Source organism: Lissotriton helveticus, chromosome 11 (assembly GCF_964261635.1).
Source record: "Lissotriton helveticus chromosome 11, aLisHel1.1, whole genome shotgun sequence".
Lineage (NCBI taxonomy): Eukaryota > Metazoa > Chordata > Amphibia > Caudata > Salamandridae > Lissotriton > Lissotriton helveticus.
Window position 1 is genome coordinate 370,982,870 of NC_136072.1, and position 27,645 is coordinate 371,010,514.

The 27,645-nt window shown below is 43.8% G+C and overlaps 1 protein-coding gene across 2 annotated transcripts in view; it reads left to right on the forward strand.

Annotated features, from left to right (window-relative positions):
- The window catches only part of LOC144791150 (kyphoscoliosis peptidase-like), a 539,687-nt gene that overhangs the window by 313,817 nt on the left and 198,225 nt on the right, over nt 1-27,645 (forward strand). For both annotated transcript variants that reach the window (XM_078665805.1, XM_078665806.1), the window contains exons 7-9: nt 6,404-6,478; nt 13,328-13,369; nt 26,393-26,452. In XM_078665805.1, coding sequence (XP_078521931.1) covers nt 6,404-6,478; nt 13,328-13,369; nt 26,393-26,452 — 177 coding nt within the window. The remainder of the gene's footprint in view (nt 1-6,403; nt 6,479-13,327; nt 13,370-26,392; nt 26,453-27,645) is intronic.

Sequence of the window (27,645 nt, forward strand, 5' to 3'; positions counted from 1 at the left end):
GGGCTAGCTGTCTCCAAAAGGTCGAAAATATCTCTCTTGTGTTTCGCGAGGGATCGACAATTGATACTAATAAACTTCCAAGAGGGACAGGGTTGAGGCGGAATGAGGGGAGGATTGTGACTTTGGGATGGGATATTCCAAAAAGTAGAAGACATGCAGTCTAAACTTGAGACGGAAGATTCCAGTGAAAGGCTGCAGTTTGGGCACAAGATAGGAGCATTATGACAATTGAAAACAGTATTCGCGGAGCAAGGAGGCCCCCGCAACCGCAGTAAGGCAGTACGGGAGTAGGTTACATGATTGTAAGCAGAGGAACTGGGCCCTGGGCCCGTGCTGGCGCGGACGGGCGCAGACGGGCTTAACTCTGGCGCAACTCCGGCGCGCCTACGTCGCGCCCGCTGCGCTCGTCCGCTGCGCTGACGCATGAGGGCCGTCTATATAGGCTATGACGCCGTGATGGGAGGAGTCAGGAGGACGGGATAGGGGGAGTGAAGTTAAAAAATGAAAGTTACCGTTCGCCGCTCGTAGTCAGCGGGACGGACAAGGCTTGGAGCTGCTCGCACTCAGCAGCAGTGAACAGGCAAGATTTTAAAATAAAAGTGAAGTTACAGCGCTCAGCGCGCAAGTCCTCTGCCCTCTGCCACAGGGCTTCAGTCTACACGCGAGGCGAAAGTGGGCGGAGCCTATATAGGCTATGACGCCGTGATGGGAGGAGTCAGGAGGGCGGGATAGGGGGAGTGAAGTTAAAAAATGAAAGTTACCGTTCGCCGCTCGTAGTCAGCGGGACGGACAAGGCTTGGAGCAGCTCGCACTCAGCAGCAGTGAACAGGCAAGATTTTAAAATAAAAGTGAAGTTACAGCGCTCAGCGCGCAAGTCCTCTGCCCTCTGCCACAGGGCTATTGCCCAGAGTCACATGGTGCTGGGCTAACCTGCCGCCGGAGCCGGGGATCGAACGGTGGTCCTCAGATTCCAGCGTCAGTCGCCCAGGCCGCGGCGCCACACCTCTCCCTGACAGTAGCTCTTCCAAGGAAAATGAGATGTTAATTGGGAACTGAGGAGATTCAAGAACAACCCAATCCGTCCCACTAGTCTCCGGGCTATATATCTTGGTAAAATGCATCACCCATGCCTCTAGAGCAATGTTACAACACAGAGAGAGCTTGGAGGGGTTGGATAAAACATTGGAATATAGGATACTCCAAAAGCCTGAGTATCTGTCAACAAAGAGGCTTCAACTAGTTTTTACCAAAAGACATTCTTCACGTCTATACTTTTTTGCAAGGCCAGTTTATAATCCCTAGGGCAGATTGCTATTGTTTCCCTATTCCTTGGGGATTGGCACTATTTTTATTTCAAACTTTAAAATTCGTGTTTCGAGTTCCCTTTCTTTCTTTCTTCTTGTGTTATGTTTTTCAACATTATTACTGCTTACGTACTTCACTTTTACACATTGTCTCTAAAATTAAGGATGCCTGCTCTGTGCCATAGCAGTCCGAGGGTTGAGCTCAAGTTTATTCATTGACTTTTGTGGCTCACCCTGACATGAATTGTGATTATTACTTTAGTTCCGTTCCCAACCCACTCAACTAATAACAACATTTCTAACACTTGTGGATAGAGCATCATTTATTACTGCATGAATCAGTTGCCAGCTGCTGGTGCCTACACATCACTCCCAGTCATACCTTGCCTCTGAAATATGAGGCTGTACTGCATGACCTAGGTTGACTTGTTTATGTCTGCGTTTCTATTTGAGACTACTCTTTAGTGTGTTCTGAACTTGGTTTCTCTAATGCACAAAGGTCGAGAGGAAATCTTCTAGACACTTCCTAAAAGCAGACACCAGTTTTGAAAAGTTATATAAATATTACTGTGCAGAAGGTAGAAATATTTCAGAATATTGGGAGCAACAAAGTTAATTATGGCCTGACGCACAAGTCAACGGACCTACCAGACAGCTTCAGAATCCTGTCAAGATAATGTAATGTCCCCACATGTAGTACTTTTTGTAGTCTAATGTCTATGTATCTCTCATACTAGTGTGGGGCTCTATAGAGCACTTCCCTCAGGGTGGTGAAGGTGGATTTAGGAAGACCAACAAGAACAAATTCAACAAACTAAAATATATAAGTGGGACATAAATAAAGAACACAGAAAGTTGCTTAGAATTTTTGATGTTGATTTCCTAAAATGAAATAAATCAATAGGGGACACTTTTGTAAAGAAGATGATCAGGCTGGCCTATTTATGAGGGTACTCAGGACATGCTCTATCAAAATTTGGAATGTTCCACTGGGTCAGTTCCAAACATTGTGCAACCACCTACCAACAGCAAGGGAACACTTTCTATTGTTTCCCATATTTGAATGAAATGTTTTAATTAAATGGCTACTGTTTGTTTTAGTTGTATTTGAGGAAGATTAGGGCATTTAAAGAAGCCTGTTAAATTATCCCCTACCTTTTATACTCATAGTACTCAAAATGATTGTAGTGATTATCCAACAATTGCAGTTTGAGGATGTATTCTTCCCCTCCTAAGACTAACTTTGTCTTTGAATTTACAGTGTTTGTCTATACAACTAGTATAATTTTTCATTCTCTTTTAGGCACGCTTTCGGGAATTGCTAAATTCATGTTTCTTCCATTCAAAATTTCTGTAAAAACCATAGAAGCACGTTAGTTTTTATATCGGTAGGCACAACATACACAAATAATTATGTTTGCTATAGCTAACCATAAACGTAAATGTCTAGGTGAATGTAAATCAAAGCTCGGTTAGTTAACTTATTTAACATCATGTGAATGCAACTACTTTGGAATCTGCTCAAGATAGCAAATAGGTGAAGCTATGCCTCATTGTTCTTGCAGGTTTTTGATATTTTGTATGAATGTATTTTAAATTAATATATTAAACCAACCAATGCATCTCACTGAACTAAACAAGGGAGTTCTTTTTAGTACAAATTTCATTTGTTACAATTAGTCTGTTGTCACAACTTAACATTTACCTGTTTCTGTCATGAGAGGGTGTCCAGTTTGATGTACGGATGTATGACGTTACAACGCATACTTTTACCACGCATACCTTTACAACGCGGTTTTTACATCGCAAACCTTTACAACGCATAGCGCTTAGAGGTGCTGGATAGTGGTAAGTATAATTTTCTATTCCAACTCCAGTCCCCGTGGACACTAGGGAAGGTGTTGGATAGAAAATTAAACTTATTCCCTATCCTAGAGCGCCCCCCAACGCAATGCGTTGTAATGGTTTGCGTTGTAATGCCTGCGTTGTAATGGTAGTGCATGGTAAAAGTTTCGTTGTAAACGTTGTATACCTTGATGTACACATCAGGACAGCATATTATAGGCCAACATTGTGTTCTTGAGACCTTGGTGATGACCTTCATCTGTTGTCAGAATTCATTGGAAACAACAACAAAAAATAACAATTGGACATTAAATCAACAGCCTTTTTTTTTAGTCTACGTCAGAGTGCATATTAAAAGCCCCTCATACATAAAGTAGGAGAACACATGACAGCAAGTTTATCCGGACAAGTATGAAGATCTTATTGCATACATTGTTTTAATTCTGTATTATTTCTGGATGCTGATAAGATTTCACCTATAATTCCGCTCCCCTTCAAGTCCTCCAAGAGCCAAAGACTTACATTTTCTGTGGCTTCCTGTTGGATGTTAATCGTTTATCAGTAAATACAGATGCCCCCACTTTAGCCGGCGCTAAGATTTCGATTTTAATGTTTGTGGTACACACACTTATTTTATCAAAAACTCAGAGTGGCTTGCAGCGTGCCCTAGTAATTTTTGAAGAGTTTTGTATTGACCTTGGTTTGGAAGTTAATGTCACCAAAACTAAACTTATGGTCTTCAATCCGCATCATAGTTTTAAAGGAAAACTTTTTATGAATGGTCAGCTGCTTGAAATGGTCAAGGCTTTCACTTATTTGGACATCCATCTGGCAAAAGATATAAAGTGGGACCAACATATAGATATAGCTGCCCCAAAACACCGGCAATACGCGGGAGCTTTAAACTTGGAGAACAAAAAATCATTCACAAAACCAATTAAGTCTGTTCTCCAAGTCTATGAAGCTAAAGCTCTCAGTTCAGCGCTCTATGGCGCAGAATTATGGGGGTTAGAGAAACTGATGGCACTAACTATATCAAAAAACAAGTTTTTTCGTACCATCACTGGTCTTCCCCAGAGTACCCCGTTAAAGCCACTTAGATACGATCAGGGTAGGAAGGCAATCGCAGATGTAGCAAAGCTTCGCCCGATTTTATATTGGCGCAGGCTTTGGACTACGCCGGAGTTCTCCCCTTATGCTGAAGGGTTCATTGATGTTATAAAATCCAATTAATTCCATAAGATCAGTTGGCGAAGGGAACTCAGAAATAGTCTGGTTGCATTGGGCATGCAAATGCTGTGGGAAAATCCTGCGACAGCTTCGTTCCCTTCTAAAAGTGTTCTAAAGGAGAAGTATTGGGAGCTGGTTGCATATCGCATTTGGAGCGGTACGGATTCTACCACTATGGCGGGGGTATTTTTAGAGGCAAAGCTTACCCCAGGTTAGAATCATACTGGGATGTTATTACTAAGCCGGGAGATAGGAAGCTCTACTTCCAGCTTAGAGTTGGTTCTTTGCCTCTTAAGTCATTGACTGCTAGGTGGTCTAGCGCTAGTAGTAATACTTGCCCTGCTTGTGGGAATCACAAGGAAACTATCGCTCATCTTTTGTTTGTTTATCCTGTATATGTAACACCTAGGCGTGTTTGGTTCACCCCAATGTGTAAAAAAACTGGGCACAAATAGTAGTGCTGAAGCGCCAAGACTTGTATGGCAAAGTGCTCGTGCATATATCTGAATAGCAGTTGCTAAATATTTGGGATGGGCATGGGTGCTAAGGCAGAACCCAAAGTTGCTATTATTGATTACCTGTTTGTCTCATGTATTATGAACATTGGGATTCGCCTAGTCTGTCCATTCAGCAAGTCTGACCAGTATTTGTTTTAATAGTCTTTTCAACTTGTCGAGATGAACTTTAACTTCTTCCATTTGTACAGATTCTGTTTTTAATATAAATTATTGTATGTATGTACATAGCAAAATGGCATTTTGTATGTTTGTACACAATGAGTTATTTTTTTTGCTTTTATGAGTACATAAAGCTAATTTGACGTGACTTGGCTTGACTTGAACTTTCTATAGCCTTTGTAGTTAATATTTCAGAAAACAATAAAAATGTATGTAATAAAAAAATGTTTTCCCTTCTTCAAAGTATCCGGATCATGATGGTCCTGCACTGATGGATATTGGGAAGCAATTACGTAGTTAAGCTATCCGTTGGCACTTTCAAAGATGTGGAATCTCTGAAAAGTCTCACAAGTGGAAGTTGAGGTTCCAGTACATTTGTGACGGCGGAGTACACATCTGGCAAAAATGTTACTGCTCTCTAAATGTATGAAAACATGCCCACGAGATAGCCTTAAAGTCATTTTGTATTGTCCTTATCAATTTCTCTTTGTTTTTCACTATTGGGAATATTACCATGACCAACCTAACCTCACTAATGTGAGGCCAAGTTATGGAGATAGTTCCCTGGTGGCAATCCTACCACAGTAAGGTATCTTTGGCCCCACATCGCTTTGATTTACTTAGAGTTAACAGTAAAACCCCAAAAGATCCGGCGACCTTTGAAAATTTTACATGTGACCCCAAAAATGACATTTTGGTTGGTTGCCGTGCAGGTGTGGACACGTGCCGCATTAGGGGTGTGAGTTGCTGCAAGACAGGGCTGCATCACCTACTCTATACCCCAGCAAATAGATAGTTAAAGTAATGTTAAAATGCCACCTTCTGTCTCATGCTGGGGACCTGTGGGCTTACCTATGGTCACATATGATTAGACCTGCTCAGTTGGATGGATGTCTGCTCACTTGAAAAGAGAAACGTGAGAGAAATTTAACCTTGCATAAGTACTTCCTCACCAATGTGACGAATACAAGCCAATAAAATGGTGGTGTTGATCGGTAAGTGTGTAAAACCCCTGCTTTCTGTGTCGAAGCTATGAACTGTTGTGGAAGAAGAAGAGCAACCTGGGGTCACGTTTGACCCTGCAAATCAAATGTTTTACTTAGTTTGCTTTTTGCCCACATATCTGCCAAAGCAAATTATTTTAAAGAACTTATAAATGTGACAGTGGTGTTTGATTTTGACGTGTTAACATGTTAATAGTTAAGAATTGTGACTAACGTTTTTATTACCTTTAAATGATACAATCAATTTTAGTGACTCGCAGTCAGCTTAAAAGGTTTCATATGGCAATTTTTAAACCTGTTTAATATACACATGTTTGTATATTCCTTCTCCTTTTTTTTCCAGGAGGCCAGGTAGCATTTGATATGCAACCAAAGATCACAACACCACAATTCTTGAAGAGGTTTTCATTTGGGAAAGGTAAGCGATTCGGGTGCACCCCATTTTGACTCTGAGGTTTTAGTTTCAATGGCTGCAGTAAATAGGCAGAGTGCATCAATAGCTGCAAGGTAGGTGCACATGTTTGAAATGGCGGTACAGTGTAGGTTCAGCAGACAGAAATATTCTGTCAGAAACTACAGGTCCCTCTGATACTACAGACCCAGGAAACATTGATGCACCAAGGTACCCTGGGTTATGTATGCTGCAATTATAAAGGAGTACAGACACACACAACAATGACTAATGTTCCCTATAAAAGTTGTACATATAATTAAATTGATCAATGATTTTTCTAAATTTAGCTAAAAGAAGCTTATTCGATTAGTCTGGGGACAATATTATTTCCAATCATATTTCACCTGTAACTAAAATAGCATTAAAAGATAGTTTTGCTCTCAAATAAAATATAGTTACCGACAAAAAAGAACTTCACATCACAGTCTGACACAGTGCTTAAATTGTGCTGTTTTTTGCCGGTGCTTGGCACTGGCGCTTATATGTAAACACTTGCACGTATTTTTGAGAATCAACCCCGTGGTGGTGTTGTGTGCGTACATTACTCGAACATTTAACTATTTACTATACAATAAAAAAAATACAAAACTCTGAGTTAAACCTGCAGTTTAAAGTAACATGTAGGTTGTGCTATCTGCAGTGGATTCGTGTAAAATACCTTGAGCCCTGGCACTCAATTTCGTTTACAAATTAAGCACTGCTTTGACAATACTATAATGTAAATTCAAGCTTTTAAAGTTAAAATGTTGAAAATCAGCATTCAGAAAGGCATAATGTAAAACTGTGCAACTTGTAATTTTTTTGTTTCAGTATTCGCATATGATGACAAATCAGTATTCAGTGTTTCCGGGTCTGCTGTAGAATTAAGCTGGATGACTCAAAAATATGTCTCTCTTATTAAATGGGTTTAAGGAGTTAGGATGGGTATCAGAGAATGCACTAAAGTCAAGACTAAACAACCTTACTGCAACAAAAATATATGTACCCATATTTGTTCCTGAGACATATGTATTGCCCAGAAAGAACCACTCTTTAAAATTTCTGATAGAAAATGAGGGAATCCAAGGTGTTCATCAAAGGGCCTGATACTGAAAAAAACACCTGCACTCGTGTCAGAGTTTTTAATAGAAATCACATACTTTGGAGTCACTTTTAAAGTTAGATGAAAGTGTGTTATTCCTATATTCATCGTCACAGCTAAAACTTGTGCTAAACAGGCATCGTGGGAACTTTGCTATCAAATGGATAGGAACACAATACAAGGAAAAGGGGGTAGTGATCTTCTCCTTAATTCCTATACTATGAAGTTGGCCCAACCTTATGCCACATGGAATATACCCCATGGTATTCGTAGATTATGGTTTCTGTTACGATACGATTTACTGCCCTTAAATTCACTTCTTTCTAAATGGCATGGAACCTCTCCCATGTGTAACTTCTGTAGCTTGAGTACTCAGAATTGTATCCATGTTATGTTAATTTGCCCTGCACTTCGACCATTGCGTTTTAAATGGTTAAAATCGATATGTCTCCAATTGGGTATTTCTGATGTTAATACTTTTCTACGATTTCTATACTGCCCTCCAAATGAAATGTTTTGCTTCTATATTTTTCATTTTTGTAAAGGTTTTTTAGCTATTTATTAAGGAGATTTGGAGAGGTCTGACATTGCTCCCTTATGTTATTGATTCTATGGTTGAAATCAGTTTTGTATGTGTGATGAATCTTATTTTTTCTGTTTGTATCTGTTCTGAATTTTATGTGGCCCTTAACTAGAGCCAAACATAATAAAATAAATTGAAATTGAATTGAGTAAGCTCTCAGAGGAAAGCAATGCGCTTCCATGGATTTCTAAAGCAGAAATAAAAAATAGTCCCCTCAGATCAGCAGAGGAAGGATCCAACTCATCCAATCAGGTCCAATGAAAAGCAGCTATGTTCCAGTGCCACGACAAATATTAGTATTGAATGAAAAGTAATAAAATAGGAAGCAGAGAACTGTGAAAGACAAGAAAGCCATCCAGTCATGAGCAGGGGGGTGACCCATAGCCCACTCATTGCATATTGTATTATACTAACTATGGGTCTTCCACAACAAATGGAAGAAACTGACAACAAGGAGCTTAGCAATTTACTACTCCAGACGAAAGGTTGCATGTACAACATGAACAAAATTACACAAAATCACCACCACCTATGTTCTATAGCACACAATTAACCACAAGTTATTAGGCCGGAATTAAAATCAGATTGGAGTAAAATGGGTAATGCTGTCTGGCGACCCAGCCTACATCAGGACCATAAGGCCAAAAACAATGTAATGTATTTGATAGTAAATACAAGGAACGACATTTACAGATAGGCACACAATTATTATCTTGTACACCATTGAACTTTAGACACTGACAAACAAAGCTGCCTACGCCTCGGTTTACTTTTCACATACTTTAGTGATGTCTTCCTTCTGGCAGTCTTATCATAAAAAGTCAGAGTGGCTTGTACTCACTCATCTCTATGGTGTGTTTACATTTGAGAAAAATCTATTTTTGTCCCAAATTAAGTTAAAGGCTCCAATTTGTAAACATCTATGCAGCTAAAAGCATAGGTGGAGCCAAATCTACCAACATACCTTGTTTACTAGTTGATTTGGAAACCAATTATAAATCTGTTTTCTATTTGGATTTGGGAAAGTTTCAACCACTGATCCTCCATTGCGTATTTATTAACTTTGCTACACAGCAGAGAAGATCGGCTTTTATAGTACACAAATTATTCATATAATTGCCGAATCCTTATTCTTACGAACCAAGGGTGTATTGACATTAGTTTTTCACAGTCTAAACTTAGGCTAAGGGAAAACTATATCCTACTTAGTGTTGAGAACAATGAAGCTCACCCCAGTCAGGATTTCCTAATTTGTCCATCTGTTTGAAATGTATGAAGTACCTAGATGATAAGCTTGAGTGCTAGTCCTTCTTAAATCTGATGATAGGGCTCCAAGTCCTGTGTGGAGTTACTTATGTGGAATATAGCTTTGGCTAACACCAGAATGAAAATGTAGGATTTGAATGTTGTGTAAAGGCTTTGGTTTTCACTTCATTCTACGATGCAATAAAAGGAATATCTCTGTGCGCCTCTTTCCTGCAGTGTCCATCTGGGGCAGCATCTCTATAGAGTAATAATATTACAATGAAGAAGACAATTTTCATTTTGTGTGGCTCTTTGTGTTAAAGAAAATGTGCAGAATGTGTAGTTTATTGCAAGCAGTGAACACCCGGTCTGCCTTGCACTATCTTGCTATTAAATCTATGTAACATCTATAACACTTTATGCAACAGATGAAAAGTGGGTTCTTGTAAAAAAAAACTCTATCCATGTGACCAATAGGAAAGGGTTTCATATTGAATCTGTTCATGTAAAAGGAGGTTTCCATGTCACTGTAAGTGATGAAAAAGCCTCCGAAGGGGCATTGATTGTCTGTTACCTTTCTCCCTTATTTCCTTCTGTCATTTATATATTTATTTTCGAGGATTTAGATCGCTATTGGTACTTTGCAGGTATCCTGGTGCTCCACTGAAATTGCATACATTTACCTACAATTATCAGTTGATTGACAATAGCCAAGTCTTCAAAACTCCCCTAAAGTATATGTGATCCTCCAAGAAATCAGAAGTGTGAGGTAGTGCATTTGAAAGCTTTAGCTTGGCAAAAACGCACAGTGTCATCTAAATTTAAAAATCTAGGGAGCGCACAGCCAACCTTTCAAAGCTGAGCATAGATTGTGAGGAAGAACATAGTAGATGCTTATTCTGTGGCTCAAAGGGGGACATTTTTCCATATATAACCTTATGAAAGATACATCGGCTTTAAATATTTACTCGCTTACCAATTGGCTGCCAATACAGGTATTTTAGATGATCCGAAACTGATCCCATTTAGGGAGTCCGAAATAGTAATCTAGGTGCTAACTTTTGAATAACCTGTTTTTTTAAATTAATTTTATATTTAGGTAATGTTAAATACAACACATAGCTGTAATCCAGCCATCAGCCAATAGTAGCCCTAACAACTGGGAAGCAATAATCCGGTGACAGCAGAGGAATGATATTCATTAGTACTTTCAAGAGAAAGAAATAATAGCTTGGCAATGTGACTTTTTGAGCAGAGCCATCTTACTTGTTATAATAAACTAAACTCTAGATTGTGCACACAATCCACCAAGCAGTTGCTTAACTCAGATGTCCACCACTCACTGGACCAACGATTCCTCTGTAATAAAGTGCCTTCTACAATCAAGGCCTATGTCTTTTCCAAATGGAGCTTCCCAACGTTTTTCTGCATCCGGCTTTCTACTGAGGACATAGATGCTTTAAAATTGGCTTGATCCAAATCACTTATTCCGTCCAGTCTAAGAATGATTTGAGTGCCATCCGCACACATTAATACATCCATTCTAAAATATTTATTTACTTAATGAAAGGTGTATCATAAACTTTGAACAAGGTTGAGCTCATTTATGAGCCTTGTGGTACTCCATGAGTTATATCCTTAATTCTTTACTTGAAAGGTGGTGGTTACTGCTTGACTGCATTTCTTTAGATAGGACCAGAGCCAATCTTGAGCTTCACCATTAATGTTGGCTTCCAAGAAACAGTAGGACAGCAGCATGGTATGTGATGCAGTGTTGAACACAGCCGATGTCTGCATCCAAGAAACAGGAGGACAGCAGCATGGTATGTGATGCAGTGTTGAACACAGCCGACGTCTGCTTCCAAGAAACAGGAGGACAGAAGCATGGTATGTGATGCAGTTTTGAACTCAGCCGACGTCTGCTTCCAAGAAAGAGGAGGACAGCAGCATGGTATATGATACAGTGTTGAACACAACTGATGTCTGCTTCCAAGAAAGAGGAGGACAGCAGCATGGTATATGATACAGTGTTGAACACAGCTGATGTCTGCTTCCAAGAAACAGGAGGACAGCAGCATGGTATGTGATGCAGTGTTGAACACAGCCAACAGATCCAGGCGGATGATGTGGCAACCCTTCCCCATCCTGCACCACTCACAGTTTATTTACCACTTCAACTATATAAGTCTCTGTAACATGAACAGCTCTAAACACTCACTCCAAGATGTTGCTTGCTTCAATTTAATGTGGAGAACTGCGTTTGGTATTTTTTCCACACCCTTGGCCATAAATGGAAGTAATGTTCGTGTCACGGGGTCACGCAATCATACGAAGTATCCCCCGAGAGTGACTTTCAATCTCCTTCACAGGATTGGAGCGGGCCCTTTAAAGAAGACCCGGACATTACAGAGCCAAGGCATGCCCCCGTGACGACAGCGTTCGTCGGCCTATCCCGGCCGACTACGTTAGAGAAAAGGGCGGACACGGAAGAACCAACAAGGGAAGCCGGGAGCAAAGACGGAGAGAGACGGAGAGCAAGCAGACCGGAGTGGGAAATCAAGGATCGCCCAGAGGGACTTCTAAGCAGCGGAGAAGACCCAGAGGAACCATCGGAAGGAGAGCCAGGAGACAATCGGCAAAACGCTTCATCCAGCCACGCTCACGGAGATGCGTGGCTAAACCAGGTACGAAGAAAACTCCGGGGCCTCTTCTACCTTAAGGGTGGGAACGGGTAACTGCAAGTGGGCAGTCTAAGGTGTTGCGGAGTCCTCTGCCTTGTTCTTTCTTGGAAATCACATTAAGGCTTATGGTACAAGGATTACTGCCTCTCACGAATATTCTGTTGTTTACACTGGTGGTGGCTGTTTTCACAAGCGTTCCCTGCACTCCCTTCCCCATATCGTTTGGTAGTGTTCGGAACGGTTGTCTAAATACTACGTATCCTCTTTTCTTTCTGGGGCACGTCCGGTGACGAGAGCCGAGGACTCAGGAGGACCGAGAAGAAACGAATGGTTGCAGGAACCATTCAGCCCAGCTTCTCGACGACGGACTCCATTTCCAATCATGTCACCACATTTTTGTACCCACAAATAAAACCCTCTTACGTACAATCAGTGTGCTTGTTGGCTCCTTCCCTCCTTGTTAGCCCAGTTGGGTTACAGTTCCCTTTTTTAATAAAGGGATGATTGACACTTTCTTTCAACAGGAAGGAACCGTAAATGTAGTAAAAGGCAAATTTATTTGTGAGGCCAATGTAGAAGCAATGGGTTTCTATAACCATATGAAATATTTTTCTGAGACAGAGAGCCTGTTTTTTTACCTTCCGATTTATGGTATAACGAAGGCTGTATGACTTTTATGGTTTTATCCTTAAAGCTGAATAACGTTTTATTGATTGATTGAAAACAGCTTGCTCACTGAAATAATGCAATTCTCAGAAACAGTGGAAAAATCCGAAAATATAGGTAACAAGTCGATTGATAACATTGGAAGCCATCTGAGGTATTGTAGTTAGTGTTAAAATTACATTCCGAATAATTCCTAAGTGTTTGTATTTCCTTTGAATCTTGCTTCTTAAGCTATGCTGTTCTTTATTCCTTATACAGATATTTACGTTAAAACCTGAGGTTCCAGATGTACTGCTATATTAATGCTAAGAATATCAGAGTTTATGAATTGTTTTTATGACATTGTCTGCGCCAGGTGTATTTTCATCGCAGGGTCCATATTTATTTAAATTATGTGAATTATACAAGTAAGTTATTATTATTGAAATGTGCGTACTCCCCTATCCTATGCATATTTCCCTAAGACCAATGGGAAAGCTGAACACACATGAAGGGGGAGGACCCTAAGACCTTCCACAGCAGTAGACGTTTACTGATTTCAAATGTCTCCATTGCAGGGAAGCCGAAGACGTCGAGCTTGCGGGGCACGGACAATAGAGGTAAGGCTGGGAAGGAGGAAGCACTCCATTAAACGGAAACATGGTTTTCTCATGTAATAATACACATGTGGTGATAGTGCATGAAGCTGCCCCGTCTTTAAACAAACAGGTCTGGGAAATGATCCTTCTACAATAAGACACGTTTTAAAATCCATTTATGAGTCGATTATGCAGTTTAACGAGGTACGTGATCTCTGGGTGAGTTTTTTTTGTTGTTAATCACAATTAGGGCCGCTCCCAGTTGTGTGTCCTAGATGCTACAGTTTCTTATTTTGTGAGTGCGGTAACTCGCAAAAAGTGAAGGACTGGTCTCACACACCACCTGGTGTCATGCTTCATCATTTACCAGTCCTCGCCCTCTAGAAACTTGGTTTGGTAGAGGACGGACAAATACCTGACGACAGGGATGCACTTCTAAACTTACACACGAAAAGTGAATTAAAAGGCCATTATAGATGTCAAATTCGTTTTAATATGGCTGGCATCTATATGGTGTTTAAAATAAGTGATCGGTGTGTTGGGGATTCTATTGTCCCCCCACCGAGGTCAGTGTGGTCAACATGTTTCTGCCTTGTGGCCCAGTAGGGTCCGCGACATTCATCAGGACCTAGAGGAATATTAGCAGGCTCCACTCTTACCAGACTATGGTGAGAGGGTTTCCACTGTGTGGGGTGATAAAGATCACACTCCACTGAAATATGGCTTGTATCTATAGCCTGAAAGAATAAGACAAATAATGAAAAACGTACAGTAAAAAGTAGCATCTATGTACAAGGTGTAAAAAGACTTACAATCAGCCACATGCATGGACATATATTGTGAGTGGCTATAAGTGCAGCAATCGTGTCAGTCATCGGTACACTTATTATCTTATGGATATTTTGTCTCCACAATGCTTACCCTAAAGTTGGGACAAGGTGCCCCATATGAGGGTAAGTGCAGAGGACCCCTTTGGTCAAACTCTAAATAGCGAGGAGAAAAAGAAGAAATAGAACCAGATGATTTAGAAAGTGAGTAAATCCATGTAAATACAGCCATGAGGTTCTATGATACCTCAGAGTAAAAAGGGATTCAGATGAGACTAAAGTAACAGTAATACTAGTCATTCATCCACAAATTCACACCCTTACTGTTCCATGGTACATCCTCCACGTCTGCGCCTACATGTGCTCTCCTCCCCTCTTCGATGATAAATTAGTAGAGCATGTGCCGGCTATTTATAATGCCAGCAGCAAGTAATTGATGTCGTTAATGGTTTGATTGGGCTCAGGTGCCTGCCCTGATACCCAAATCCGGTGTCACAAACTAGCGTTGTGTAAAAGCCCATCGGTCCGCCTGACCTGCCTGGGGAGCTAATGGCGTGTGGGTGCCTTATAAGGACATCCAGCGTACATGCAGAGGAATGCAGCCTGTCGTCCGTGTTAGGAAGGACGGGCTAGCTGGAGGGAGTGCGGTTTCGTCGACTACTCCAGGTGCTGGGCGGGGTGCCCAGACATGGTATCTGTGCATCGCGCATGCGCCTGGGTTACCAGCAGTCCATGCATGCGCAGCCGGATAGCTGGAACTTGGAGCAGGGCAAGAAGCTAAAGATCGGGAACAGGAGGAGAGGTATCTCCTGCTTCCTGTGCGGTGTTACATTAAAATCTAAACTTAGCAGTGCAGCTATTCCTCAGTAGTGATCGTATTTAAGCTAATGAGCAGAATACGACGACAAGTGTGTTAAAACAGCTTTAAATGAAGCTGAAATGATGAGTTTGTTAGCTGAACAATGTACAGTGCTGTACTATAATGCATTGTTCATACCATGCCCATACTACTGCGCACGTAGTACGTGCACTCAGATACACTGTCATGGACGCAGATGTTGCGGGTGTGTGCCAGGGGTGGTGTTCTCTGGTGAACACAAGCATTGCTGTACTGCAATGTTTTAGTTCACATCATGACCATGACACTACACATGCAGTATTAGCACTCAATTTGTCTCTACATACCATGGGCCCAGGCGTTGCAGGGGTGTGCAAGGAGTGGCAGAATGAGAGAGCCCTAATAGTGCACTTTCAAACAAGACCTGAAAAACGCATAGGTAGTAAGTGCAAACTGGCTAGTAATTATGTCCTATATCCAGTAAACATGCAACATCCAAAGAGATCATGCTATAAAGGTGCACACTGATCACTGTTTCACTAGAAGGGGAAGTGTGCTGTCTATTGAGCAAGTTGTAACCAAGGAATCTCATCATTAAGTCCTCTCTTCCAAGATTGAAGGCGGTATACCCACCTCTGCTCTCGGATATGGAGCGGTTTGGTCAGATTGCTTTTCTGTTTCCTCATGACTTCTAGAACCACCCACTTAAGGTCTTTATCTTTGTGGTTGTGTTCTAAGGAGTGTCTTGTCAGTTTTGTGTTTGTTTTTTTTGTATCGTATCGTGCTGCGGTGTTCATTGATGAGGATCATAATCTTTTTCGTGGGCATGCCCACATATATCAAGCCACAGGGGCAAGTGAGGAGGGACACCACATTTTCAGTATTGCAATTGCTGAAGATGTTCAGTTTCCAAGGGCGTGTGGTTCACTTTTTGTGAGATGCCTGCACTCACAAAATAGGAACCTGTAGCTTCTGTAGTAGGGGATCTCTGTGTATAGTCATAATCTAGTGAATAGTCCCGCCCATGTGCGTGGACCCCGGAGCAATCAAAAATAATCTCTTACAGTGTCAAAAAATGCAGAAATGCATAGACACTTAAGAGAGAATTTAAAGACAGATAATGCAGCCTAAACAGGCTACACTGTCCAGTACTTCAACAAGAAATTCCACCATAAAATCCACAAAACAGCAAAGCCTGTACAGATTTCCCTTGCTTTACCAGCAAAATCCCTCAGGAATGATAGAGAGAAGAACCTGGACAGACAAGCCCCATAGGCTGCCATTATGTGGCTCAGAACAGGATACTGTGCCTTTAAGAGAACTTTCCAGAACTTCACAGTATCCCAGAATGCCCTGCAGGTCCCAGTTACTTTCAGTTCTTTTTTCCGGCTCCTGCAAGCAGGACCCTGGAGCATTGAGCTCTCCCTTTTCAAGGGTTTTGTTGGTGTTTTTTCACTAAATTCGATTCTGTGTACTTTTAAAGTACTTTGGTACCTTTCTTCTTGGGTTTTGCACCCTTTTGTTGTCCATAATGCCTGCATTATTTGACAAATGCCCGGAGTGCTCCAGGAAGAAGGCCAAGTCAGATCCCCATGAGGTGTGTATCCTCTGCCTTCCCTCTTCCCACATCCCAGAGGAGTGTGAGATCTGTCAAGGCTTCTCTGGCAGGACCCTGAAGGACAGAATGAAGATCAGGCTTCAGGGCCTCGAAGAAAGGAGACTGAAGGCGCAAGGTGGGTCTGGAGGGGCTTCATCTGCCCATGCTGAGGCCTCTGGGGGGCTCCCCAGGGGCAGGAAGTCCAGCAAACGTCCCCATTCTCCGTCTGGGTCGGTGGCACCCACTACGACGTCGAGAGGAAGGTCCAAGGCCGGTTCCCCGTCTCCCCAGGGCTCTGGGTCAAGAAAACGTCGCCCGTCGACGTCGAGGGAATTGCATAGGCCGCCGTCGAACCCCGTGACGGTTTCTTCGTCGTTGTCTTCGACGTCGACGTCGAGTGATCGGCGTCGACGGGTCAGGCGTCGGCGCTCGCCGTCGAGGTGACACCGTCGATCGCCGTCGAGGGACAGGACATCATCGTCGTCGAGGGGATCCTCGTCGTCGAGACCGTCGTTGAAGCGAAAGAGGTCGCCGGCGAGACGGAAGCGTTCGCCGTCGAGGAGTAAGAGGTCGCCGTCAAGGCGGAAGAGGTCGCCGTCGGGGCGGTCGAGGTCGACGTCGAGGCATACGAAGTCGACGTCGAGACATTCGAAGGCGACGTTGAGGCGGTTCGCGGTCGCCGTCGAGGCGCAAGAGATCGCCGTCGAGACACAGAGGATCATCGTCGAGATGGTCCGGGTCGACGTCGAGACATGGCAGGCGTTCGACGCCGAAGCCGAGGAGACGGTCGACGCCGAAGGGGGGATCGCCGTCTATAGGGACCTACGTTCGACGTCTGGTCACCGTTCGGCGGCGCCGAGGGATCGTGCTGCGCGGCCTAGGACTGTGGGGGGCTCCCCTCAGTCCGGGAAGGATGGTGGCTCACCGGGATCGGGGTACTCGGAGGTGTATACTCCGAAGAAGTCTGTTACACCTCCTCCTCCGTTACCAAGAGGTCCGCATCCAAGGGCTCCAACCCCTCCTCCGTTGCCTCCGCTGCCTGCGCTTCCGACAGGTCCACGGACCCCTGTGCCTGGGAAGCCTCCACCGGTTCCACCGAGGTCGGTCTCTTTACCCAGACTACCGACCCCTCCCAAGAAGACTCCTAAGTCTAAGGAACCGCCCAAGCCCAGGACGGCCGTCCCGGGGAAACCGGATGAACGTCCGAGGCCCAGGAGATCTAGATCGCGCTCCAGACGGAGAGAAAGATCGAGGAGCAGACACAGGTCCTCCACCCGTTCTAGACGTCGCCATAGGAGGCATAGATCCAGGTCCCGTACGACCTCGGGGACCCGCTCCTATTCACCTACTTTGTCCGATTCCCCGGAGACTAGGGTGTCTCCGAGCGACGACATCGGTACATTCCAGGAGGTTCTCCTGAGGGGGGCTGCGAAGTTGGGTATCCCGGTGACGGCTCCTACACCTACGACGTCCGTGATATTCGAGACTTTGCACAAGAAGCATCTGTCTCGCCCTCTGTTGCCTTTGGTGCCAGGACTGGTTGAACCTGCACAAGAGCTGTTTCTTACGCCTGCGGTGGTGAAGGCTGCCCCGTCCAGACTTCTGAAGAAATACAGGGCGCCTGACTCGGACCCTGCCTTCTTGAGGGTGGACCCAGTGCCCGACTCAGTGATAGTGACGGCGGCCAGGAAACAACATTCTACCTCCCCGTCCTCCACCGTGCCTCCGGATAAGGAGAGCCGCTGGATTGATTCGGCAGGAAGGAAGGCGTGTGGGACTTCTTCCACCACGATGAAGGCGTCCAGCGACTCGGCATTACTGGGACGGTATGACCGTGCGCTGTGGGATTCCATGGAACAGTTCGCGGACCTTCATGGAAATCGTCAAGGAGGGGATGCTGGTCTCGAACCAGGCCATAAGTGCTGCGGCGGATATCTCCTTGTTGGATGCACATGGCTACTGCCACTGTATCAACCAACGACGCCATGCGTGGCTCAGACTTACGTCTCTCAAGCCTGAGGCGCAACAACGAGTGGCCAATCTGCCGTTTTCCGGGGACACACTCTTCGGGAAACACGCAGATGAGGAAATGGCCCGGATGAAGGCCGAGGCAGAAACCCTGACGGCTGTGGGCTTGGAGAAGCCCAAGGACAAGAAACCCTACCGCCAGTTCCAACGGCGGTTCGGCTCGCAGGGGAAAGGTAGAGGACAGTCTTCGGGACAACAGCAGCAGCAACAACAGCAGCAGTTCCGAAGACCCTTCCAGAAACGCCAGAGGGGTAGAGGTGGACAGCAATCCTCTACCGCGAACAAGGGCCCGGCCGGGTCTCGACCCTGAGCAGTTACTTCCCCTTCGTCCGTTACCCGCTCCGGTGGGGGGAAGCGTTCAATTTTTTCTGGCAGAGTGGAGAAAAATTACTCAGGACAAGTGGGTGCTGATTATTATTTGCAATGGATACAGTCTTCGGTTCATCAGCCCTCCTCCATCGATTCATCCGGTCAGCTCGCAGTACCAGCTGTGAGAGCTGCAGGCGGAGGCCGATATCCTGTTAAGGAAAAGGGCGATAGAGAATGTACCTCTGTCTCAAAGAGGAAGAGGTCTTTACTCCCGGTTCTTTCTGGTCCGCAAGAAGGACAAGAACGAGTTCAGGCCCATTCTGGACTTGCGACAGGCAAACAAGTGGATTCGCAGAGAAAAGTTTTGCATGCTGTCGTTGCATCAGATCTACCCTCAGTTGCAACGAGGAGATTGGATGTGTGCCATAGACCTACAGGATGCATACTTCCATGTACCCATTGCATGCAAACACAGGAAGTTTCTGCGATTTCAAGTCGGCACCAATCACTATCAGTACACGGTACTTTCATTCGGGCTGAAGTCTGCGCCCAGGACATTCTCGAAGTGCATGGCAGTGGTAGCAGCACACCTGAGAAAGGACAAGGTGTTCATCTACCCGTACCTGGACGATTGGTTGATCAAGGCCTCCTCCTTCTTGGAAGCTCAAGCACACTTCCAGAAGACGTGCGTTCTATTGAACAAGCTGGGGTTGCACATCAACATGTCCAAGTCTGTCCCAACTCCGGTCCAGTGCATCCAGTACTTGGGAGCCTCCATCGATACGCTGTCAGCAAGCGTGTCTCCTTCGGAGGAGAGACGTTTATCACTCCTTCGGAAGGCTCAGGCTCTTATGGCCGCTCCATCTACAACAGTGAGGACGGTGTTGTCTCTACTGGGATCGATGGCCTCTTGTATCTTCCTGACGCCATATGCACGGCTGCACATGAGACCGCTGCAAGAGTGCTTGGAAGATCAATGGGACCAGAGGAGAGGATCTTGGGACGACAAGACACGACTGTCTCTACATGCTCTTCAGTCTCTGAAGTGGTGGTGTTCAGCGGAGAATCTCCTGAGAGGGGTTCCCTTCCACAAGGACATTCCCACTCAGACTATCGTGACGGATGCTTCTCTCCAGGGCTGGGGAGCGCACTCCGGAGACCTACAGATTCAAGGGACGTGGTCCCCGACGGAGTCCACGTACCACATCAATTTCCTGGAACTCAGAGCTGTTCACTTGGCACTGAAGGCCTTTCATCCGTCCTTTCAGACCAACTCTCTGCTTGTTCAGACGGACAACACGACATCGATGTATTACCTCAACAAGCAGGGGGGCTCGAGATCGCGCACTCTGTCACTGGAGGCGCAGGCGATCTGGCACTGGCTTCTGGCTCGAGAACTGTCGATAACGGCCACGCATCTGCCAGGTGTACAGAATGCTCAGGCAGATGAACTGAGCAGACTGATTCAGGAAAACCACGAATGGGTCATAAACGCCGAAGTACTAGGAGAAGTCTTCGCAAGGTGGGGAGCGCCAGACGTAGATCTGTTCGCCACCGCCGAAAACAGCAAATGCCGAGACTTCGCCTCCAGGTACTACCAGCCAGGGACGCTGAGGAACGCGTTATGGATCAACTGGCCGAACAGCTTTCTGTGCGCTTTTCCACCCATTCCCCTGATTCCGACGGTTCTCATCAAGCTGTCCCAGTCCAGGGCGCGGATGATACTGATTGCCCCGGAATGGCCCAGACAGTGGTGGTTCACGGACCTGCTTCACCGGTCTCTCCTTCCTCACATGAAGCTGCCGTGCAGGCCGGACCTTCTCTCGAAGTTCGGGGGGCGGATGGTGCACCCCGACCTCTCGTCTTTGAGTTTGGCGGCATGGCTCCTGAAATAGTGCAATATGGCCATCTGAATCTCCCTGAGGATTGTATGGACATACTGAAGGAGGCTAAGCGACCTTCCACTAGGACTTCTTATGCTTACAAGTGGAAGAGGTTTTGCATCTGGTGCAAGTCTAAGAACTATGACCCGACTACGTGCAAGGAGGATGTCATCCTTCCATACCTGCTGCATCTGGCGCAGTCTGGCCTTAATGTTCATTCCATTAAGGTTCATCTGGCTGCTTTGACTGCCTACAGGAAATGCCCTTCACAGACTTCCTTTTTCCAGATCCCTGTGATCAAAGATTTTTTGGAAGGCTTGAAGAAAGTGTTCCCTCCTGTCAGACTCCCTTCGCCTTCGTGGGACTTGAATGTGGTGCTGTCCAGATTGATGAAGGAGCCTTTTGAGCCTATTCATAAGGCTTCGTTGCAGCACCTGTCCTGGAAGGCGGCGTTCCTCGTGGCCATTACATCGGCCCGCAGGGTGAGTGAAATTCAGGCGTTGTGTTGCCAAGAACCTTATACTGTATTTCATGCTGCTAAGGTTGTTATGCGTACTCACCCTAAGTTTCTTCCCAAGGTTGTTTCTGATTTTCATATCAACCAGACTATAACTTTACCTACGTTCTTTCAGAATCCTTCATCTCCAGCGGAAAGGTCTTTGCATTCCCTGGGTGTTAGGAGGGTGCTGAAATTTTATCTGGACAAAACCAAAGATATTCGTAGGTCAGACCAATTGTTCATCAATTATGGATCGGTCAGGACAGGTCTTGCTACCTCTAAACAGTCCATCTCTAGGTGGATTGTGTCCTGCATACAATTGTGTTACTACAAAGCTAATAAGACCTTAGGGGGCAAACCTAAGGCTCATTCCACCAGGGGCAAGGCTGCCACAACAGCATTGCTCCGTAATGTTCCCATTGCAGAGATCTGCAAGGCGGCCACTTGGAAGTCGGTCCATACCTTTGCTAAGCATTACTGCCTGGACTCTGATGCCAGGGCAGACGCTCAGGTTGGGCAGGCTTCGCTGCGGAATCTGTTCGCACAATAGTGGTGTGATTTTTTATTCTCCACCGCCGCTTGGTGTGGGGATGGGCTTGCCATTCTATTCACTAGATTATGACTATACACAGAGATCCCCTACTACAGAAGGAGTAGTTTCTGTCCTGTAACTCCAGTTCTGTAGTAGGGGTATCTCTGTTAAAGTCATAAGCGCCCGCCCTCCTCCCCGGTGGAGAGAGATATTCATGTAAGGAATGCTACAGGTCTGGCATGTTACGCCTTCAAAAAGAACTGAAAGTAACTGGGACCTGCAGGGCATTCTGGGATACTGTGAAGTTCTGGAAAGTTCTCTTAAAGGCACAGTATCCTGTTCTGAGCCACATAATGGCAGCCTATGGGGCTTGTCTGTCCAGGTTCTTCTCTCTATCATTCCTGAGGGATTTTGCTGGTAAAGCAAGGGAAATCTGTACAGGCTTTGCTGTTTTGTGGATTTTATGGTGGAATTTCTAGTTGAAGTACTGGACAGTGTAGCCTGTTTAGGCTGCATTATCTGTCTTTAAATTCTCTCTTAAGTGTCTATGCATTTCTGCATTTTTTTACACTGTAAGAGATTATTTTTGATTGCTCCGGGGTCCACGCACATGGGCGGGACTATTCACTAGATTATGACTATAACAGAGATACCCCTACTACAGAACTGGAGTTACAGGACAGAAACTACTCCATCTAGGACACCCAACTGGGAGCGGCCCCATTTGTGATTAACATTTTATGCTGGAGGCTGCCGGCTTCCAGTACCCCATGCCTCTGTTTCCCTTATCTCAGATCTCCTCTGGGTCACACAGGAGTTTTTTTTGACAAGCATAGCAAACTGAAAGTAGGAAAAAATGGAACCAGAACACTTCACGTAAGGTTTCATTAGGTAAGCGAACTGTCTATGCAGACCTGCTTGGGAAGACAGTGCACGGCATGTACTATCAGTAAGGCTGTGACGTACAATGAGCAGGCCTGTCCGTTCTGAGTACTGACTTCAGCAGCAAGAAACTCTTTGCAATTGAACAAAGATTTTGAGATGTAGGACTGTTTTTTTCAAATTCGGAAATAGATTAATCCTTTGTTTGCACTTTGTCACCTGTATAAAGTGGCTGTGTAAGGCACATAAAATAAAAGATCTCTGATAAAGAGCCCCTTTATGGGTGCCTGTCGGGCGCTGTAGAGCCGGCACGACAAAGAGCAAGCCCAATGATGAAGCATGACACCCAATCAGCTGTGTGTGAGGGCCCCAGTCCCAAAAGGAGTGGACTCCTGTTGTCCGATCCTGTGGATAATATACCGATCAAAGCAAACACAAGGAGGTGTGCTTGCTTTATTATACCTATCAGTTACATATTCTCTTAATTAGACTCTGTCTTAGGGAATTGCATACCATTTTTGATACAATTGATACTTCTAAGGGGCTCGTATGCTGGACCTATAAGTGCCCCTAGTCCTCTTGCATTGTTGATAACTTTCTCATAGCAGAACATTGTTGAGATAGAGGAAAATATGAATACTTCTGGGTGGGTGACGCAAAGAAATGGGTGTAATTTTCAGAACATTGGCAAATGGAAAGGAATTAATTTTTGGATTACATTGGAGGAATTCTTCTTGGTTATAACAGATGGAGTCTCTGGCATATTCAAGCCAGTTTGTTCCCCTAATACAAACAGATTGCTGATCATTTATACTAATGGTTTCCTAGAACGCTCATTACTTTCACTACTTTAACGAGTCTAATACTGGTTTCTCCAATCTAATTCATTCTTTTTCCCGGTCTGAGAATTTTTGGGAAGTATCAGATAAAATGGTTTAGCCAAGGAACACATGCTGATCTCTGATGAAAATATTTTATTTTGGTTAAAATGAAAACTTTCCGTGTGTAGATCTTTTCTCTAATATGGCTCATATAATTCTTGAACAGGTTATTTAATGGCTGGTAAACAAGTCTGTGGGGCGTCAAAAGCTTATGAATTTTACTGTCTAATCTAATGAAGCAAATATCATCTGTGTAGCTCATTGCATGGTGTCTAAACCTATAAATACTTCGATTTGAGCTTTCTGCATATTTTTGGCTGTTGTATTATCTGTTAAGCTATTTGAAATGTAATACTTTGTTACATCATTTTCAGTTTCTTGAATTCCTTAGGTTTTCCTTTAGGTTCTGCATGTAGAGCATCTGTCTTGTGTTGGTTTTTGGACATGTGATGTGCTTGTTCATGCATGGTTCTCTACCATAGGGAAATCTGGGGAGCTGTGTGCTCATCCATTGAGATTCTGCTTGTACAGGCCTTCATCAGGTCTTCATCAGCACCGCACAGTAGTCCTGCAACCATTTCAGTGGGACCTGCTGCCAGCCACTGCCATCTACTGTGCTTGCCCACCCTCCTTAGATGCCGGCCAGCTGTGCAAGTTTCGGCAGCGTGTGCAATTCTTTGCGTGTAGGGATAAGTGCTTGTGTTTCTTCCTGCCCAGAACCAGATGTAAAATGTTCGTTTTGTGTAGGGGCAGGTTGCTTGCATTGAAGGAGAGACGTGAAGGTTTCTTCAAGCGTGAAGGCACCAAAGTGAGTTCTTGAATGGTTTAGAAAGTCACCAGCAAAGATCCCCTTAGCCTGCACACAGTTTCTTCAAATAATTTTTACTCTTCAAAAGAAAGTACTTCACTAATTTAACATATTTTGAGGTGTGCCTCCTGTTTAGTACCTCTCTCCATGGGTATCTCATAAATCAATTGCCACCAGCAAGTTGTCTTACACAGCGCACCGCTCTTGTTAATTTTATATTTTCTAAAGCGCTCTTGCAAATTTGTATATAAATAAATATTTTTCTCTTTATTCCATTACTTAGTTTTCTTTTTTCTTATTTTTTTTGTAATAAAGCAACTCTTTGTTGCAAAAAGTCATTCATTTTTCGAAGAAAATTTGATTTTAACCCTGATACATTTCAAGTGATAATAGCTCTATCTCAGGGGACTTTGTTCATATTGCAAAGTTATCATCGTAGTCCACATTCTAGCAGAGTGCATGCCTGAGTAGTGCATGGGTCTCCATCCTTTTCTGTAATAAGAGCTACTTAGCAGTTCGAGTTCCTCACACCTCCATACAAAGCCCTCCATGACCTAGGGCCCGTCTTCCTCAACCATCGATTGAACTTTCACCAACTCACTAGACACCTGCGGTCCCTATCCCTCGCACACACACCATGCATCCGCCACAGAGGTGGCTGCTCCGCCTTCTACATTGCTGCCTAGACTTGGAACGACCACTCCCCCAACACACTGTACAGCCGCCACCTCTGGCAGACGTCAGAAAGAGACTCAAGACCTCGCTTTTCGACGGAGACACATCGCCCAGATACCCCTAGGGGTGACGGTGTTGCGCTATGCTGTTCGATTCATTGATTGATTTATTTTCAATGAAAATCATCCCAAGCTATTAACGTTAGTGAATTGATAGTGACAACCCCATCGAAGATTGTCAGCAGTGACCAAATCAGTGCATTAGGCAGGGCTGCCAGCAGTAAGGTAAGCACTATTAACTTGTAATGCAGTTACATGGGAAACACATATCAGCCAGAGCAGCAACCCCCTGGCCACAAGGTAATCATTTAACTAATACATCTCTCAAATGACAGATGTAAATTCATTTGGAAAATGTAGCTATTTTTCCCTAACATCAGCTTATGAGTTGTGAAAATGCACATATTTTCGTCGCAAATAGGCGCTTTCAATTTTGGGGTACAAATAATAATTCAACCATGAAAAAGTTTCTATATTTGTATGCTGGGCTGCACACAGGAGAGCTACACACAGGTAGCTGGAGAGCTTCAGTTAGCTCATGATCTACTCATTGGAGACACCTGATGTAGACCCTTTTGGTGGACCCATGAACAAACAAATTTAACTCTTCACTATAATGAAAGTCCCAGTGAAAGGGCCCTGGTTGTCTAGTGCTTCTAAAGTGTTTCATTTAACTATTTTCCTGGCATGTCTGGATGTAGTTATTTCTATGTAATGATCCTACAGTCTTCAGATCCTATTTTAACTGATGGTTTCAAGAATGGCATGTTCTGTGCTCCTCATCCTGCAAGCTTTTGCTTGTCCTACTCTGATGTAGTTTCAGTAGAAGTGTCATGGTCTTTTCAACAAAATTCTAAGGAGTTGTCAGTAAAGTGAAAAGATTTTATAGCATTTATAAGTCTTTCTTTACAAAAAGAGACCCACACTTCTCCTTTTCTGATATTTTCATTTTTTACTGCTCAGCTTCTTCCATTGTTTTTCTATGATTCTTATACTTTTCTTTAGGTACACCAAATTTAAATCCCTCTGCCATCCTTTCTGCATCTTTAAAGCGTTTCCTTTCTCATTGCTTTTTCTTTCTCCCATTCATTCTTTCCGTCTCCTTCCTCTTAATTTGACTATCTCACTCTTTTTATCTCTCTAGCTCTTTCTCCTTAAAGTGGTCTAATTGTTTCACTCTATTCCTCAAGCATGCTGACCAATCAGTATTTGGCGTTTTCCTACAGGTTTTCAGGGGGATGGAAACACGAATATGCAGAATCGGAAAATTCAGGACGGCAAATTCGGTAAAATTGACATTCTCAACTTACTTCAAAATACAATTGTATTTATATTTAATTGCTCGCTTATGTTTCACCACTGTATGGGTGTTTCGCATGGACCCTGGTTTAATTACCAGTGGTGCCCACAGAGGCCCATTTATAACCAACGAGATTATGAGAACTATTGTAGAATCCTTGCTGATGTCATTGGTGTTTAAACTGAAATCGCATATTCCGCCAGTGATACTAACCCTCAGATTAATTCCACTGCTTGAATTCGTGCTGCATTTCTGTGGGCTCCACTGCCTCGGTGAGCTCATTGTGATATTAGTGTGTTCTGTGCGTTTGAGGGTTCAGCCACTGATTGTTGAAGCTGACCATCCGTGCTCCTGCTTGAAAGTTCCATATACTGCTGATTACGTAGCTCCTTTATGTGACCTCGTATGCTTGTTAGTAAAGGAAAGCATGTGTTTCACTCACTTGGGTCCAGAGCTTTATTATTGAGTTTAACGCAATGCGTCACACTACTGATGAGGATTAAGGTTAGATTATTTACACAGAGAGGTGAATTTTCACCCAGTGTTTTACCCCAGCAAGGGGGTTTATTATTGAGCACCTATTGCAGTCAGGAAATATCATGTTGGCCCTGAAACATTCAGAGAATGGCTTTCAGTGTCTCCTCTCGCATGTTGCATGGGCTCTAGCCTCAACACCGCTGCAGCCTGTAGTTCCTTCCTTGGACAAGCGGCCCTGTAGTCTGATATAGTTCAGTTCAGTTTATAAACTTTATTCGGGTACCTTGGTACCCATAAAAGCACAATGTCATAACAAGAACAGATGACAATCTGGGAGTTTTAAAACACATGACAGTATACAAATATGCAAAAATATTACACAATGTTTGGTGATTTAAATCTACCAATTAAAAATGGCTTCATTGAGAAAAGAAAGAAGAAAAACAAAGAAGAATATTACTAAAACCATTAAAACATTTTGCGATTATACCAAAGTTTCAGGGATCCAACATAGATATACTTGCGTGTTCTAATAGCAATTCTAAGAAAAGTGCATGTGCGAAAGATTAAATCTTCATCGTTCAGGGTTACTATATACAAATAGGCCTCATCCAAACTGATAGGCCGTCTCTTTTTTAAAATAAGGGTTTAAGAGCCACTTAGAGTATTTGATGTAGTACTTACAGAAGAATAAAAAGTGTA